We start from the raw sequence: 13,486 nt of genomic DNA on the forward strand, positions 1-13,486 counted from the left end.
TGTGTTTTATAGTTTTATTGTAAAGATCTTTCACCATTGGTTAAATTTGTTTCTAGGTTATTAATTTATTTGTGAGATCAATTGTGAGATTTCTTCCTTGATTTCCATATCAGATAACTTGCTATTGCCATACAGGTTTTCTCAGTTGTTTATCACTTTCAGTAGCTTCTCCAGTAGGAATTCTGCATCTTGTAGACAATGCACAGAGCTTCATGTGTGGACCCATACAGTGTGGGAAAGATCCAGTGGGTGAGGAGACATGGGTCCGTAGGTAGGGACCTCATCAGCTATGTTTTCATATGCAGAATCTGCTGCTGGGTGACTCAAATCTGCTGTTGTAACATAGCTACAAAAGGGAGGTTGGTCTTGCATTGTGCTGGGTCACGTGAGAATAATTGTGATGGTGCGGTCAGGTGAGAAGCTTCTTACAAGACTGTAGCTGAGTGAATCAAAGGCAAGAAAATAGGAAAGTGTTGTGTGGCTGAGTCTTCTAAATAATGGTACATACAGAATACAAATTAGTGATGAAATGCTGGAGATCCTCTAATTACGGGAGCAAGACACAGCGGATACTAAAAAAAGAAGAAAAGAAAAAGAAAACATTGAGAATGTTTTGAAGCACCTTGTGTTTTGTATTCAAATTCTTGTGTTTTAGACTTATAAGTTAGTCTCTTCCTTTGATGTGGGGTCAAAAATGGGCAGATTAACAACCTGGGAGAAAAATGAACAAAGTAACGTGCAGTTCTCAGGGCAATGAAGTAGCTAAGGAACTTCAAACTGTGAGAAGTGCTGATGTCATGTATGGTTAATTTCTGCAAGGGAGATTGAAGAGGTGTCAGAATTAGATCTCTTATAGACACTGCCCAGAAAGAAACAAACAGTGAAAATAACAACAGTGGCCTTTTTGTAAAATGGGTTCAGTGTCTCTCCAAATTTTATCTTATTATTATGATGGAGGAGTGGAGGATTCACATGAGCCGAGGTGTGTGTGAGAGGTGTGCATGAGGCATGCAGAGGACCACTGTGGGCAGTTCTCTCCTCCCATCTTCATGGGTTCCGGGGACTAAGCCCAGGGTGCTCATCTTGTGGCAAGGTGTTTACCCGCAGAGCCATTTCTCCAGCTCTGTAAGCTGTGTTCCTAAACTGTGTTCTGTAACTTTATGGGATGACATCTGTAGTTCCATGTTGTATAGAAAAATAATTTAAAAAGATATCTGCTACCTTAATACTTCTAGGATCATGTATTTTATAAGTCAGGATTAAAGCAAAATTCAGAGGGCAAGGGTAGGCTCTGACCTCCTGACAGATTCTTTGTCTGTGCAGTGACTGTAGCAATGACAACTGTTTTGTCCCCACATCCACATATAGATAAAAATGACATGAATGATTTACCATTGCCCGTTTTTCATTAGCTGAACTGCCTCATTGATCTTATTGAGAGTCAGGGTGTGGGTAATCAGTGGCTCTAGGTCAAACTTCTTTGCCATGTAGTCAGAAACCAGCTTGGGGATTTCCTCTTTGGGTTTCCAGCCTACAGATACACAAAATAGCACAGATTTATGAGGATTCCTCCCATGAGGCTTCAATATAAAAGAAAGGTCATGATGGGAATGGGGTGTAGATTGGACAATATCATATATGCATGTATGAAATTCTTAAATTAATTAATTTTTAATCTTAAAAAGAGATTAAAATAAGGAAAAGAAATGAAGGAAGGCAGGAAGGAAGAAAGGCCATGTTAAACTGCTAGAGATGTTTTCTGCCCTATCCACTTGCCCTAGTCAGGATAAGCACTATTCCAACCATTCAGCCAACACACAGGGTTGTTCTTCTTCAAGGGACTGCTGCTGCCTCTGACAGAGGAAGTGATTCAAAGCCAGTAGAACATAAGTCTCATCTTGTGATGTTCTTGTGTTGTAATCGCTGTAGATCAGCCAATTCAAATTGAATGTATAATGAATGTCACAGTCGTGGGATATGTGCCCTGAATGATTTAAAAGGTTAGAAATAGGGGATGGGGAAAGAAGTCCAGTTGGGAGAACATGTAGCCGTGTGCATGAACTCTGGCTTTGGTCTTCAGCACTACACTCTCTGAAAACATAGAAATGGCAAAATCTCTTTCCCCGTGTGAGCAAGGGTGTATCTACGTTTGTGTGTATATATACATCTGTGCTTGTGTGTTTTGACATGCAGCTTCATGAACAAACCAAATAATCTGTGGGAAGAGAAGAACACCATGGCAGCAATCTTAGAGAAGCAGAAAATTAATGTGTATGAATTACTAAAATGTGTCCTCTGAGAATAAAGGTGACAAAAGAAAGATGAGGCCAACTAAAGCAACACAAACCTTGCAATGAATTTTTTCTGTTCTCCTGGGTTTCAAATAATATATATATTTTTTGCATTATGCTAAGTACCTTGGTCTTACTCCCCAGAAATGTCCAGCTTTCTCTATGGTAGAGCTGAACATGGCATACCTGCAGGGTGTAATCTCTACCCTGCCTAGTACCCTCTGCTTACAACTTTGGAATAGGATTTTGGCAGCTGCTTGATTAAAAAAAAAATAAAAGATAAAACTTGAGAGGTGGCTCAGTAGTTAGAGCCCTGGATGATATGCTAGAGAGCCTGGGTACTGCTTCTTCTATCCACATGGCAGTTTACAACTGTCTGTAACTCTGGTTCCAGGGCATTTGACACCCTCATCTGGCTTCTATGGACACAAGACAGGTGCAGGGTACAGACATACATGCTAGCAAAACATCCACACAAATAAAAATACATAAATAATTAAAATAAAGATGTGTTCAATAGTACAACATATTCTACGAGAGAAATGATTCGTTTTTATTAATATTGTGAATTATGTATACGTGTGTATGTTTGTTCATATGTATCTGTGTGTATATGTCTGTTTATATGTATATGTGTGTTTGAATGCATTTGCGCATGTATACGTGTGTGAAGGTACCCTAGCAAATCAGAGACATTGGATCTTTTGATCCTGTGGGTTTTAGGAACTCTGGTCCTTTGTAACATACATCCTTGTAACTGCTGAGCCATCTTTGCAACCCCCATGCTTGCTTTTTTTTCATTCCAATTAATGTTGGGTTCTCTATCCTTTTTACCTATTCTCAAACAGATGTATTATTAAAGTTAACTTTTCTATATGTAACCACAAATTCTAACTAGTGTTGTTTGTTGCAGCCTCTGAGTCTATTTTTTTTCTTGTTTTTCTTGGTGACCTAATGAAGCATTTTTTAATGTATTTAAAAAACTGCTTTTGCTGTTATTTATTATTTCAGTGGAAAAACATTAATAAAGGCACTGGGCAGGGGAGATGGCTCAGTGGGTAGCAGTGCTTGTGGTGAAAGCCTGGAGAAGTAAGTTGGATTTCTGGAAGCCTTTAAAGGTGGATGAAGAACTTACTCCACAAAATTGTCCTTTGACCACCACATATGCACTGAGGCATGCATGTACCACCCCCTTACACATACATACACTAAAATAAAGTGAAATGAATAAAGAATGAAGGTTCCATGTACATAGACAAAATTGGGCAGTGTTTCTCCAGAACAAAGCAAGTCCTCCTGGAAAGCACTAATGAGATTTTAATTGGGGGAAGTTCTTCACTGTAGGAGGTTAGGAGATCTGTCTGCCCAACATAAACAATGCTCTTGATTGGAAACTGTAAAACCAGAGGTCTATACTCTGTGTAGGAAGAATTAATTTCATTAATGATCACTGAATGAATATTTAAGTAGTTAAGGGATTTGTTTATGAGTGTTAAGGTAACATGATCTATTTTTACAAAGCTTAGTTGGTGTATGTATTTTGAAAGAACACCTTATGTATGAACACAGCATAAAGAAACAGCAATTGTGTATATCCAGAGGTACAAATAGAAGATCTGGAACTACAGTCTTCAGCTGAATTACAACTTACCCCTTAGAGGTCTTGCCATTTGTTAACTGTATAAATGAAGTGGGTAAGACTCCTAACGTCTGACAATCCATTGCCACTGATAGCTTGAAGATCACAGTTCCCAGTGCTCAGCAAACCTCTTATCTTCATGTTTTTGTTAAAGAACTCACATTACTTAGAGTCTTCTTTAAAAATCAGATTGTAGCCTAGAGAGATGGCTCGGTATTTAAAAGCACCAGCTGCTCTTCCAGAGGAACCAGGTTTGATTTCCAGCACTCATAAGATAGCTCACAACTATCTATGACTCCCAGTTCAGAGGACCAGATACTCTTTTCTGTTCTCTGTGGGCACCAGACACTCAAGTGGTGTACAGACTTACATGCAGGCAAAACACCCATATACATTAAAATAAATAAACATTAAAAACTAAAAAAACCAAAAAACTAAAAACACCAAAAAAACTATCTGGTTGCTTTCAGATGAGCTCAGAGGCCCAGGCAGGAGCACATAATTTCATTTATTTTCTACTTTTTAAATACAGGAGGCAGAGGCAGATGAAAATCTGAGTTCAAGGCCAGCCTGGTCTACAAAGTGAGTTTCAGGACAGCCGTGGTTACTCAGAGAAACCCTGTCTTGAAAACCAAAAGAAAAATGTAAATAAATAAAAGTCTTCTAAAGTCCTATGTTTTAACAGTGGCAAGTAAAGGATTCCATTAAAATATTTATTTCTCAGGGTAAGAGAATTTGCATTTGCTTGTTATTAAAGTACCTCCTTTTTGTAGTATTTCTTGACAATTGTGAATGCATCATTTTTTAAGACCATTGAGTTGATACAATGACAACTCATTCATGTGGGATGAGATTATACTGCTTTGACAATGACTACAAATAGTTGAACATATACCTGAAGGAATCCCAGTATTCATTCATATAACTCAAGTGGAGTACAGCTGTTGATTTCAATCCTGTTGAAGCTTGGGTAGTTTTGAATCTAGGGCTTCAGCAGTTGATGTGTGCACCCTGAGAACCACTGACATAAACACTGTTTCGTTGTTTGTTTGTTTTTTGTTGTTGTTTTACAGTCAATTAAAATTTTTTATCTGCCTTTGAAGATAAAAATATAAAGCTTACAGAAAGACAGATGATATAGCTAATATCCACTTTAAAAAGTTGAAACAGAAACTGTAAAACAGAATTGATAGATGTCTTTTCTTAGGCACTTCTCACCCATTTTTAAAAATTTACTCATTATCTCTCCTATTTCCACTATTTGATATTGCTACCATACATACCTCCCAAAGCAGACCCTTTCAGAGTACGTCCTGAGAAGAACAACTGGCTATTGAGGTTGAGTGAAACCCAAGACGCTAATGAGCCAATAATCACGCAGACTCCATGGTCCTTGTGGCAGGAGGCCAGGGCGGTTGCCTGTTGTAAAGCAGTGCAAAACAGAAGAGGGATAAAACTACCTACATCAGAGCTTTACCCATGTCTTACTTCGTGTGACTGCTTAATGGCCTATGAGTTCCTTTCTGATTTTCCCCTCTGATTTTAAAATAGTATCGGTATTATGAAGATGTTCTATAACAGATAAGATATTATTTCTGCTTAGAACAGCACTTGACATTTTAGGATACAACAAATGGAATAAAGATGAAGACCATTATAGTTGTGGTAATAAAAATAGTGATGGTTTTCTAAGGAATGTCAGTGATGTGAGCAGTTGGTTTGAGCTGATGCTTTTCTCTTTGATATCAAGGGGAGAGTCAGATGTTTGATGACATGATATACTAACCAACTAGGCACCCACCATCTTCCCAGTAGTCATTTTCAAAGACTATTTCTCAGCACAGGATGGGATAAAGGCTCTGCTGTATGTTTCCTCAGATAAGAGGGTTATCTATAGTGAACCATAAGAAATTTTGAGGAAGCGCCAAAGTGGTTGTATAAGTTTACATTCCCACCAGTAATGGAGGAGGGTTCTCCTTTCTCTACATCCCCTCCAGAATGTTTTGTCAGTTGAGTTTTTGATCTTAGCCATTCTGATGGGTGTAAGGTGAAATTCCCTATCGGGGCTAGCGGAGGGGCATAGAAGGAGAAGAGGGAAGGAGGGTGAGGCTGGGAGGAGATGAGTGAGGGGCTACAGCAGGGCTACAAATTGAATAAATTATAATAAAGAATAAATAAATAAAAATAAAAAAGATATTTTGAATGCTGGGCAAAAGACCCAGGTTGGAAGGGACTCCTTTTTGCTTTCTGTGGAACTTCCTGGAAGATGGATCCATGCAACAAAAATGTGTCATTCTTTCGGGACCAAAGGAAAGCTCTTCTCAGTCTTACATAATTTCCTTTCATTTTTTATTTCCATATGTGAACCATGTTCAGGTAGAAAACCACTGCTCTTTTTCTTCATTTTTTTGGAAATGAGCCATAAAGTCAAGATGAGAAAATGCTTTTCTTGTTTCAGAAGCTCAGGTCTAACATGAAAAATTTTACTGAAAGTAAAGAGCTCATTATTTTATAGGACAATTTAGTGTGGCCTTATCTCACTTAAGCTATCTGACTTGAAAAATCATAGTGGTCTCAGGCTACCTGTTGTCACGTAGTCACTGAGTGTGAATTCTTTATGCTTATTTGAAGAAAAAGTATGCTGGAACAGAGGGGAAGACAAAATCAATAGCAGAGTTGTAGCTTCAGCGGGATAGTTAATGGACAGCATGTTCTAGTGTATCTCTGTATAGTCAGTTGTTCTGTACTGGCAGAGAGCTACGGCTCAGCACCAGCTTCATATATTATAAGCAAACATCTTCCCTCACCTGCCTAAGGCAATCTAGAATTCTATCTGATTGACTTTAGTAAAGATCTGATGGACAATGGCTGGACAGAAGGATAAGGAAGAACTTCCATGCAGAGAGAGTGTCTCTGGTAGAAAGAATTCATATGCTGGGAATTCCCCAGTGTGACACTGGAAGAAACAGACATACCGGGGCTGAGAGGGAGGCAAAGAACTAGCCATGTGGCGGGTCATGGGCTAGAATAGTCTGGGCTGAGCTTAAGTGAGCTAGATGAGAGTCTGCCCAGCTCTGCACCTAAGCTTTTAAATATTAATAAGTTTCTGTATCTAACTGCTTGTGGATCCAAGGAAGTCCTGTTATAATGGACCACAAGGAAATGTGGAAGGAATTGTAAGATGTTCATTCAATTAAAATACTAAACGACAACTGGTATAATATTTCACTTCCAAAGATCACATACCACCGTATCTGGGTTTCCAGTGACCTCAAAGCAGAAGTCTGCACCACCATTCATCATATCAAATAAGACTTGTTGAATGGGTTTCTCAAAGTCCTGTGGGGCTAGGCACTCAGTAGCACCCACTGCCTTGGCCTTCACAAACTTGTCTTTGTTGATGTCCACAGCGATGATCCTGGATGCTCCTGCTGCTTTACAGCCAATGATGACAGAGAGACCAACACCTCCCAGGCCAAACACAGCACAGGTAGAGCCTGGAGTTACCTGGGTACAAAGGCAAAAACTCAAAAGCAAAAGGAACATGAACTTTCCCCTTCTATGGTAGGGAGTGAAGCCAAAGCTCTTGGTACTTAAGGGAGCTTCTGCCAGTGAGCTGCTCCCCAGTCCTGTGTGTCCTCACTGATTGCTTTTCATGAGATGGAAGGAAAGGACATTTTCAAATAAAATGCATTAAGAGAACTTTAGTTCCTCAGGCTATTTCCTGGTGTATGATACTTTTAGCACAGGAAAAAAAAAAAAACAAAAAACAAAAAAAACAAAAAAAAAACCTGTGTACAAGGAGAGAGTTTCAAGTCTCAGGAAAGAATTAGCATGAGTGGAAGTAAGGCAATGAAATTTCACTGAATCTTTTTATTAGGGCAGAATATTTCTTAAATTGTAAATAGTTTTGGGTTCTCCCAAATATCTTCCTCCCTCCCTCCCTCCCTCCTTCTCTTCCTCCCTCCCCCCCCTCCCTCCCTCCCTCCCTCCTTCTCTCCCTCCCTCCCCCCTCCCTCCCTTCCTTCTCTTCCTCCCTTCCTCCTTCCCTCCCACATATCATCCCTTGCTCCTTCCTTCCTTCCCTTTACTGAGCTGCATGCAGTGTGGTGCCAATTTAAATAGAACCCCTTCCAACCTGTTATAGTTTGCATCTTGAACATGCTCTAAGACACACGTGATAAAGGATTACTCCTCAGCCCTTGATATCATAAGTAAATAGCAGAACCTCTGAAGGAGTTCAGTGGAAAGAAAACATCCTGGGCACATGTCCTGCAGAAATTCTAGGGCACTGGCTCCCCTTTCTTTTTGTATTTTATCCATAGTCTTTCTTTCCTGTGTACGTGAGATGATCAGCTTTGTCCCACTTTATGTTCCCTGCTATGACTTACTGCCCCATGACACCCCCAAACTGCCCATGATACCCCCAATACCACAGAGCCAAACCAGCACAGAATACATCTCTGGGGTAATGAGCCCCCCTGAAACCCTTCCTTCCCTGCAATGGGATTGTTGTAGGTATTTGTGGCACAAAGCTGACTAAGACACATCCCATCTCTTTGTGTAGCACTGAGACCAAAGGACAGTAGGCAAAGCAAAGGCTTAGATATGAAAGGCCCCTCAAAGAGGTGAGCAGGAGAGGGTAGAGTGTTATTCCAGGAGAAGAAGTTTAACTGTAGCCTACTCAATCAGAATGAGACTCCCTGGCCAGTACAATCTCCTCTCTGCTAGTTCTTGTATTTGTTACAGTTGGGTTGGATGCAGGGCCTCTTTAAAATATTTACCACTAGTTGGCACACTATTCAATTACAGTGTAAGCTGGATGAGGTTTTGTTGCTGTTTTCTTTTTTAGCTGAACAGCAAAAAGCTTCATCATTGCTTATTGGATGAAACGAACTGGAATATGGGAAGTCATGGTAGAATGATGGTATATTTAAAGTCTACACCAGGACTCCTGGATGGCATTGAGTGCATCGGCAGGCAATCTGGTAATTCAGTAAACTTAACAGTGCTTAGAGGGAAGTTTGTGTATGTTTCTTCAGGTGCTATGACTAGGTGCCACCCTGATGTAAGAGGCGTTTTCATTTCCTCAGTCTGCTACATTTTATTTAAAAATGAATGTAGATGCCCCTCACCTTGGCAGAGTTGATGGCAGCACCATAACCAGTGGCAAACCCACAGCCAATTATGCACATCTTCTCCAGAGGAGCACCTTCATCAATCTTGGCGACTGACATTTCCTTTATGACTATGTATTCAGAGAAGCTGCCTATAGATATGTACTGATGCACCAATTTTCCCTTGCAGGTAATTCCGCTGCCAGCTTCGGATGTCAGATGTGTCATTGACAGTCTTTTATAGATGAAAGGAAACAAAGTTTACTTTTTATTAAAAATCTTAAATTTCTTCAAGTAGAACTGAATCGGACTTTGAAAAAGATAGTTATAAAGACTTACCTAATTTCGGTACAAATATTGTTCTTTGAATTCAGGCAAGTGTTACATTTTCCACATTGTGGTATACATAAGATAATAACTTTATCACCTAAAAAAAGTAATTTATTAGGATGAAAGCAATCCATTACAGATTTAAATTTAAATGCTTTCTTAGAATTTAGGCCCTTTTGTTTTTAGTTTTATATTTAGGAAGTCAAAGACCTCTACAATGAAAACTTCAAAACTAAGAAGAAAGAAATTGAGGACAATAGAAAAAGGAAAACACTCTCATGCTCACGGATTAGCAGACTGATCATCATGAAAATGACCATCATATCAAAAGAAATTTATAGATTCAATGTAGTAACACTGAACTTCCCATGACATCCTTCACATAAATAGAACCAAAAAAATCCTAAAATTTATATAGAAGACCAAAGATAGCTAACACAATTCTGAGCAAAAAGAACAATGCTGTATTGACTATTATACCATATTTAAGGTTATATGGCAGCACTATAGTGATGGCACAAAACCAGACATGTGGGTCAGTGGATAAGAATAGGAGACCCAAATTGAAGTGCATATAATTATAGCCATCTGATAGTTGGCCAAAATTTACACTGGAAAAAAGACAACTGCTTCCACATATAGTGATAGAAAAACTGGATGCCCACATGTAGAAGGATAAAATTAGAGCCATATGTATTACTCTTCAAAAAAGAGAAAGGAATAAAGAAAGAAAAAAACGACACTCCAAATGGATTAAAAACTTCAATTGGAAACTTCAAATGCTCAAACTGCCAGAAGAACATAGAGAATACATAACAAGATATCAGTGCAAGATAAGATATTCTGGATAGAACTCCATTTGCTCAGCAATTAATGCCAATAATTGATAAGTGGGGCCTTAGAGAGCCAAAAGGCTTCTGTACAACAATGGGACCAATCAATTGAGTGAAGAGGAATCCCAGAAGGGGAGACAACTTTTGCCAGCTGAATGTTTGATAAAGGATTAATATCTAGAATAAACAGAACTCAAAGAACAAAGAACCAGGAAAACAAACAACCCAATTTTAAAAAATGGGTCAATGACCTGAATAGTCAAAAGAAGTGAAAATGGCTTTTAAATATATAAAAAGTTGTTCAACAGCCTTAGAAATGAGGGAAATGCAAATTTAAACAACTTTGAGATTTCATCTTACCCCGTGAGAATGCCTTACAATCAAGAAAACAATTGGTAACAAATGACGGTGAAAATGTGTGAAAGGAAGGAAAATCCTTAGTTACTGTTGGTGGCATTGCAGACTGGAATCCACTCTGGATTTGCAGCCCTTTTGGAAGTCAGCATGGAGCTGAATCAAGACCAGGTAAATAAATTAAATAGTTCTGTATCCCCTAAGGAAATAGAAGCTGTCATCAAAAGTCTCCTATCCAAAAAAAGCCCAGGGCTAGATGGTTTCAGTGCAGAATTCTACCAGACCTTCAAAGAAGAGCTAACACCCATACTCTTCAAACTATTCCACAGTCTTCAAACTATCCCACAAAATAGAAACAGAAGGAACGTTACCAAACTCATTCTATGAAGCCACAGTCACCTTGATACCTAAACCTCACAAAGACCCAACAAAGAAAGAGAATTTCAGGCCAATCTCCCTCATGAACATTGATGTAAAATTACTCAACAAAATACTTGCAAACTGAATCCAAGAACACATCAAAGACATCATCCACTACGACCAAGTAGGCTTCATCCCAGGTATACAGGGATGGTTCAAAATATGGAAATCCATCAATGTAATCTACCATATAAACAAACTGACAGAAAAAAAAAAACATGATAATCTCCTTAGATGCTGAAAAAGCATTTGATAAAATCTAACATTTGTTTATGTTTAAAGTCTTGGAGAGACCAGGGATACAAGGCACTTACCTAAACATACTAAAGGCAATATACAACAAGCCTATAGCCAACATCAAACTATACAGAGAGAAACTTAAATCAATCCCCCTGAAATCAGGGACAAGACAAGGCTGCCCACTCTCTCCATATCTCTTCAGCATAGTTCTTCAAGTCCTAGCTAGAGCAATAAGACAAAGGAGATCAAGGGCATTCAGTTTGGAAAGGAAGAAGTCAAAGTATCACTATTTGCAGATGATATGATAGTATACATGAGTGACCCCCAAAATTCTACCAGGGAACTCCTCCAGCTGATAAACACCTTCAGCAAAAGTGGCTGGATACAAAATTAACTCAAAAAATCAGTAGCCCTTCTGTATACAAAAGACAAATGGGCTGAGAAAGAAATTAGGGAAACACACTTCACAATAACCACAAATAACATAAAGTACCTTGGTGTAACTCTAACCAAGCAAGCTAAAGACTTGTAGAAAAAAGCTTCAAGTCTCTAAAGATAGAAATAGAAGATATCAGAAGATGGAAAGATCTCCCATGCTCATGACTTGGCAGGATTGACATAGTGAAAACGGCCATCTTACCAAAAGCAATCTACAGATTCAATGCAATTCCCATCAAATTACCAACATAATTCTTTACAGACCTTGAAAGAGAATTCTCAAAAATCTCAAAGTTTATCTGTTTTATGACTGACTCAGATAAAATATTCTTCAACATATGCTGAAAGGACTCAACATTCAACCCCACAGATTTTTGTCCAGCCGTATTCATTGCCACTTACTGAAAATAGTAACAAAATAGAATCTGCCTAGATGTTCCTCAGTTGATGAAAGTATAATGAAAACATGATTCAGTTATATGATGGTATTGTTCTCAGCTTCAAAGAACATGAATTTATGAAATTTACAGGTAAATGGATGGAGCCAGAAAAATATACTAAGGTAACCTAGACCCAGAAAGACAAAATGCTATGTTTTCTCTCTCTCAGATTCATGTATTTGTTTTATGTATTTGAGTGTTCGATCTGCATGTATACCTGCATGCCAGAAAAGGGCATCAGATCTAGTATAGATGATTGTAAGCTACCAGGTGGTTGCTGGGACTGTAACTCAGATCCTCCAGAAGAGCAGGCAGTGCTCTTAACCACTGAGCTATCTCTCCTGCCTGCTATATATTCTCTTATGTTTATGGATCCTAGCTCTGAATCTTTGGATTTGAGTATAAAACCTGAAGTAACTTGAAAGGCCAGTAAATAAAAAAGAACCATGGGAGAAGCAGACAGAAGTTGTTCTAGAGAGAATGTCATAGGGCAGAGGTACTATGAAGGAGGAAAGGAAAGAAATGGGGTGAGGACTAAACTGGAAGGGAAAACTAGGGTAATACAGAGGGAGAGTGAGGAAGGATAAGTAACACTAAAAATATTTGAAAAAGCTATAATGAAACATTATTTTATAAGCGTACTTAACAATAAACATAATAAATATGTATGTACACATACATATATACATATGTTATATATACATCTACACACATACACATATTTACACATATACATAGCTATGCAAACATTTATAAATATCTATACACACAAATATGTATCTGTACATTTATACATATGTTGGTATAATGTTCTTTTGGAATGTATACACCTTACCCTTGTTCATTCAAATGGTGATTTCTTTCCCCCACTCTTTGGTTTCAATCTGGACATTGCATTATGATACTTATTATAAGCATCACCTGTCTCAACTTTGTGTAAAATAAAAATAAAATAAAATAAAATAAAACAACCAGCCATAATGTTGAGCAAAGGAGAGGAAGGAGTAGGAGGGAGAAGGGAGGAGCCAGAGGAGAGGAAGTAGTGGGAGGCAGAGGTGGAGAAGAGGAGAGAGCTGGGAGAGAGAGGCTGGGAGAGAGGTCTTGGAAAGATGTGGAGAATGAACCGGACCTAAGATTTCACAAAAAGCAATTATAATGGATGAATCTAAATGTTAGGAAACTATGAGGGCTTGCAGGTTTAGGATGGAGTAACTATTGCCCAGCATTGTGAGTTAGGTTAACTAAATAAATCCCAGTGTCTGTGTGGTGCTTTGGTTATACAGCTGTTTTGGATTAACAGCAGCATTACTAAAAATATATATCAATAGTAAGTAGTTACCAACAATACAACATACATACACACACACACACACACACAGACACA

General features: G+C 38.6%; 1 protein-coding gene across 2 annotated transcripts in view; it reads right to left on the reverse strand.

The window, feature by feature from the left end:
* LOC110560074 (alcohol dehydrogenase 6) overlaps positions 1-13,486 on the reverse strand; it is a 26,264-nt gene continuing 12,778 nt past the window's right edge. For both annotated transcript variants that reach the window (XM_021655793.2, XM_060392639.1), the window contains 6 exons: positions 9,387-9,474; positions 9,066-9,282; positions 7,177-7,437; positions 5,214-5,349; positions 1,393-1,531; positions 1-572 (listed from right to left, as the gene is read on the reverse strand). In XM_021655793.2, the coding sequence (XP_021511468.1) occupies positions 548-572; positions 1,393-1,531; positions 5,214-5,349; positions 7,177-7,437; positions 9,066-9,282; positions 9,387-9,474 (866 nt within the window). In that variant the 3' untranslated portion in view covers positions 1-547. The remainder of the gene's footprint in view (positions 573-1,392; positions 1,532-5,213; positions 5,350-7,176; positions 7,438-9,065; positions 9,283-9,386; positions 9,475-13,486) is intronic.

This window comes from Meriones unguiculatus, chromosome 10, assembly GCF_030254825.1.
Source record: "Meriones unguiculatus strain TT.TT164.6M chromosome 10, Bangor_MerUng_6.1, whole genome shotgun sequence".
In the NCBI taxonomy this organism is placed as follows: domain Eukaryota; kingdom Metazoa; phylum Chordata; class Mammalia; order Rodentia; family Muridae; genus Meriones; species Meriones unguiculatus.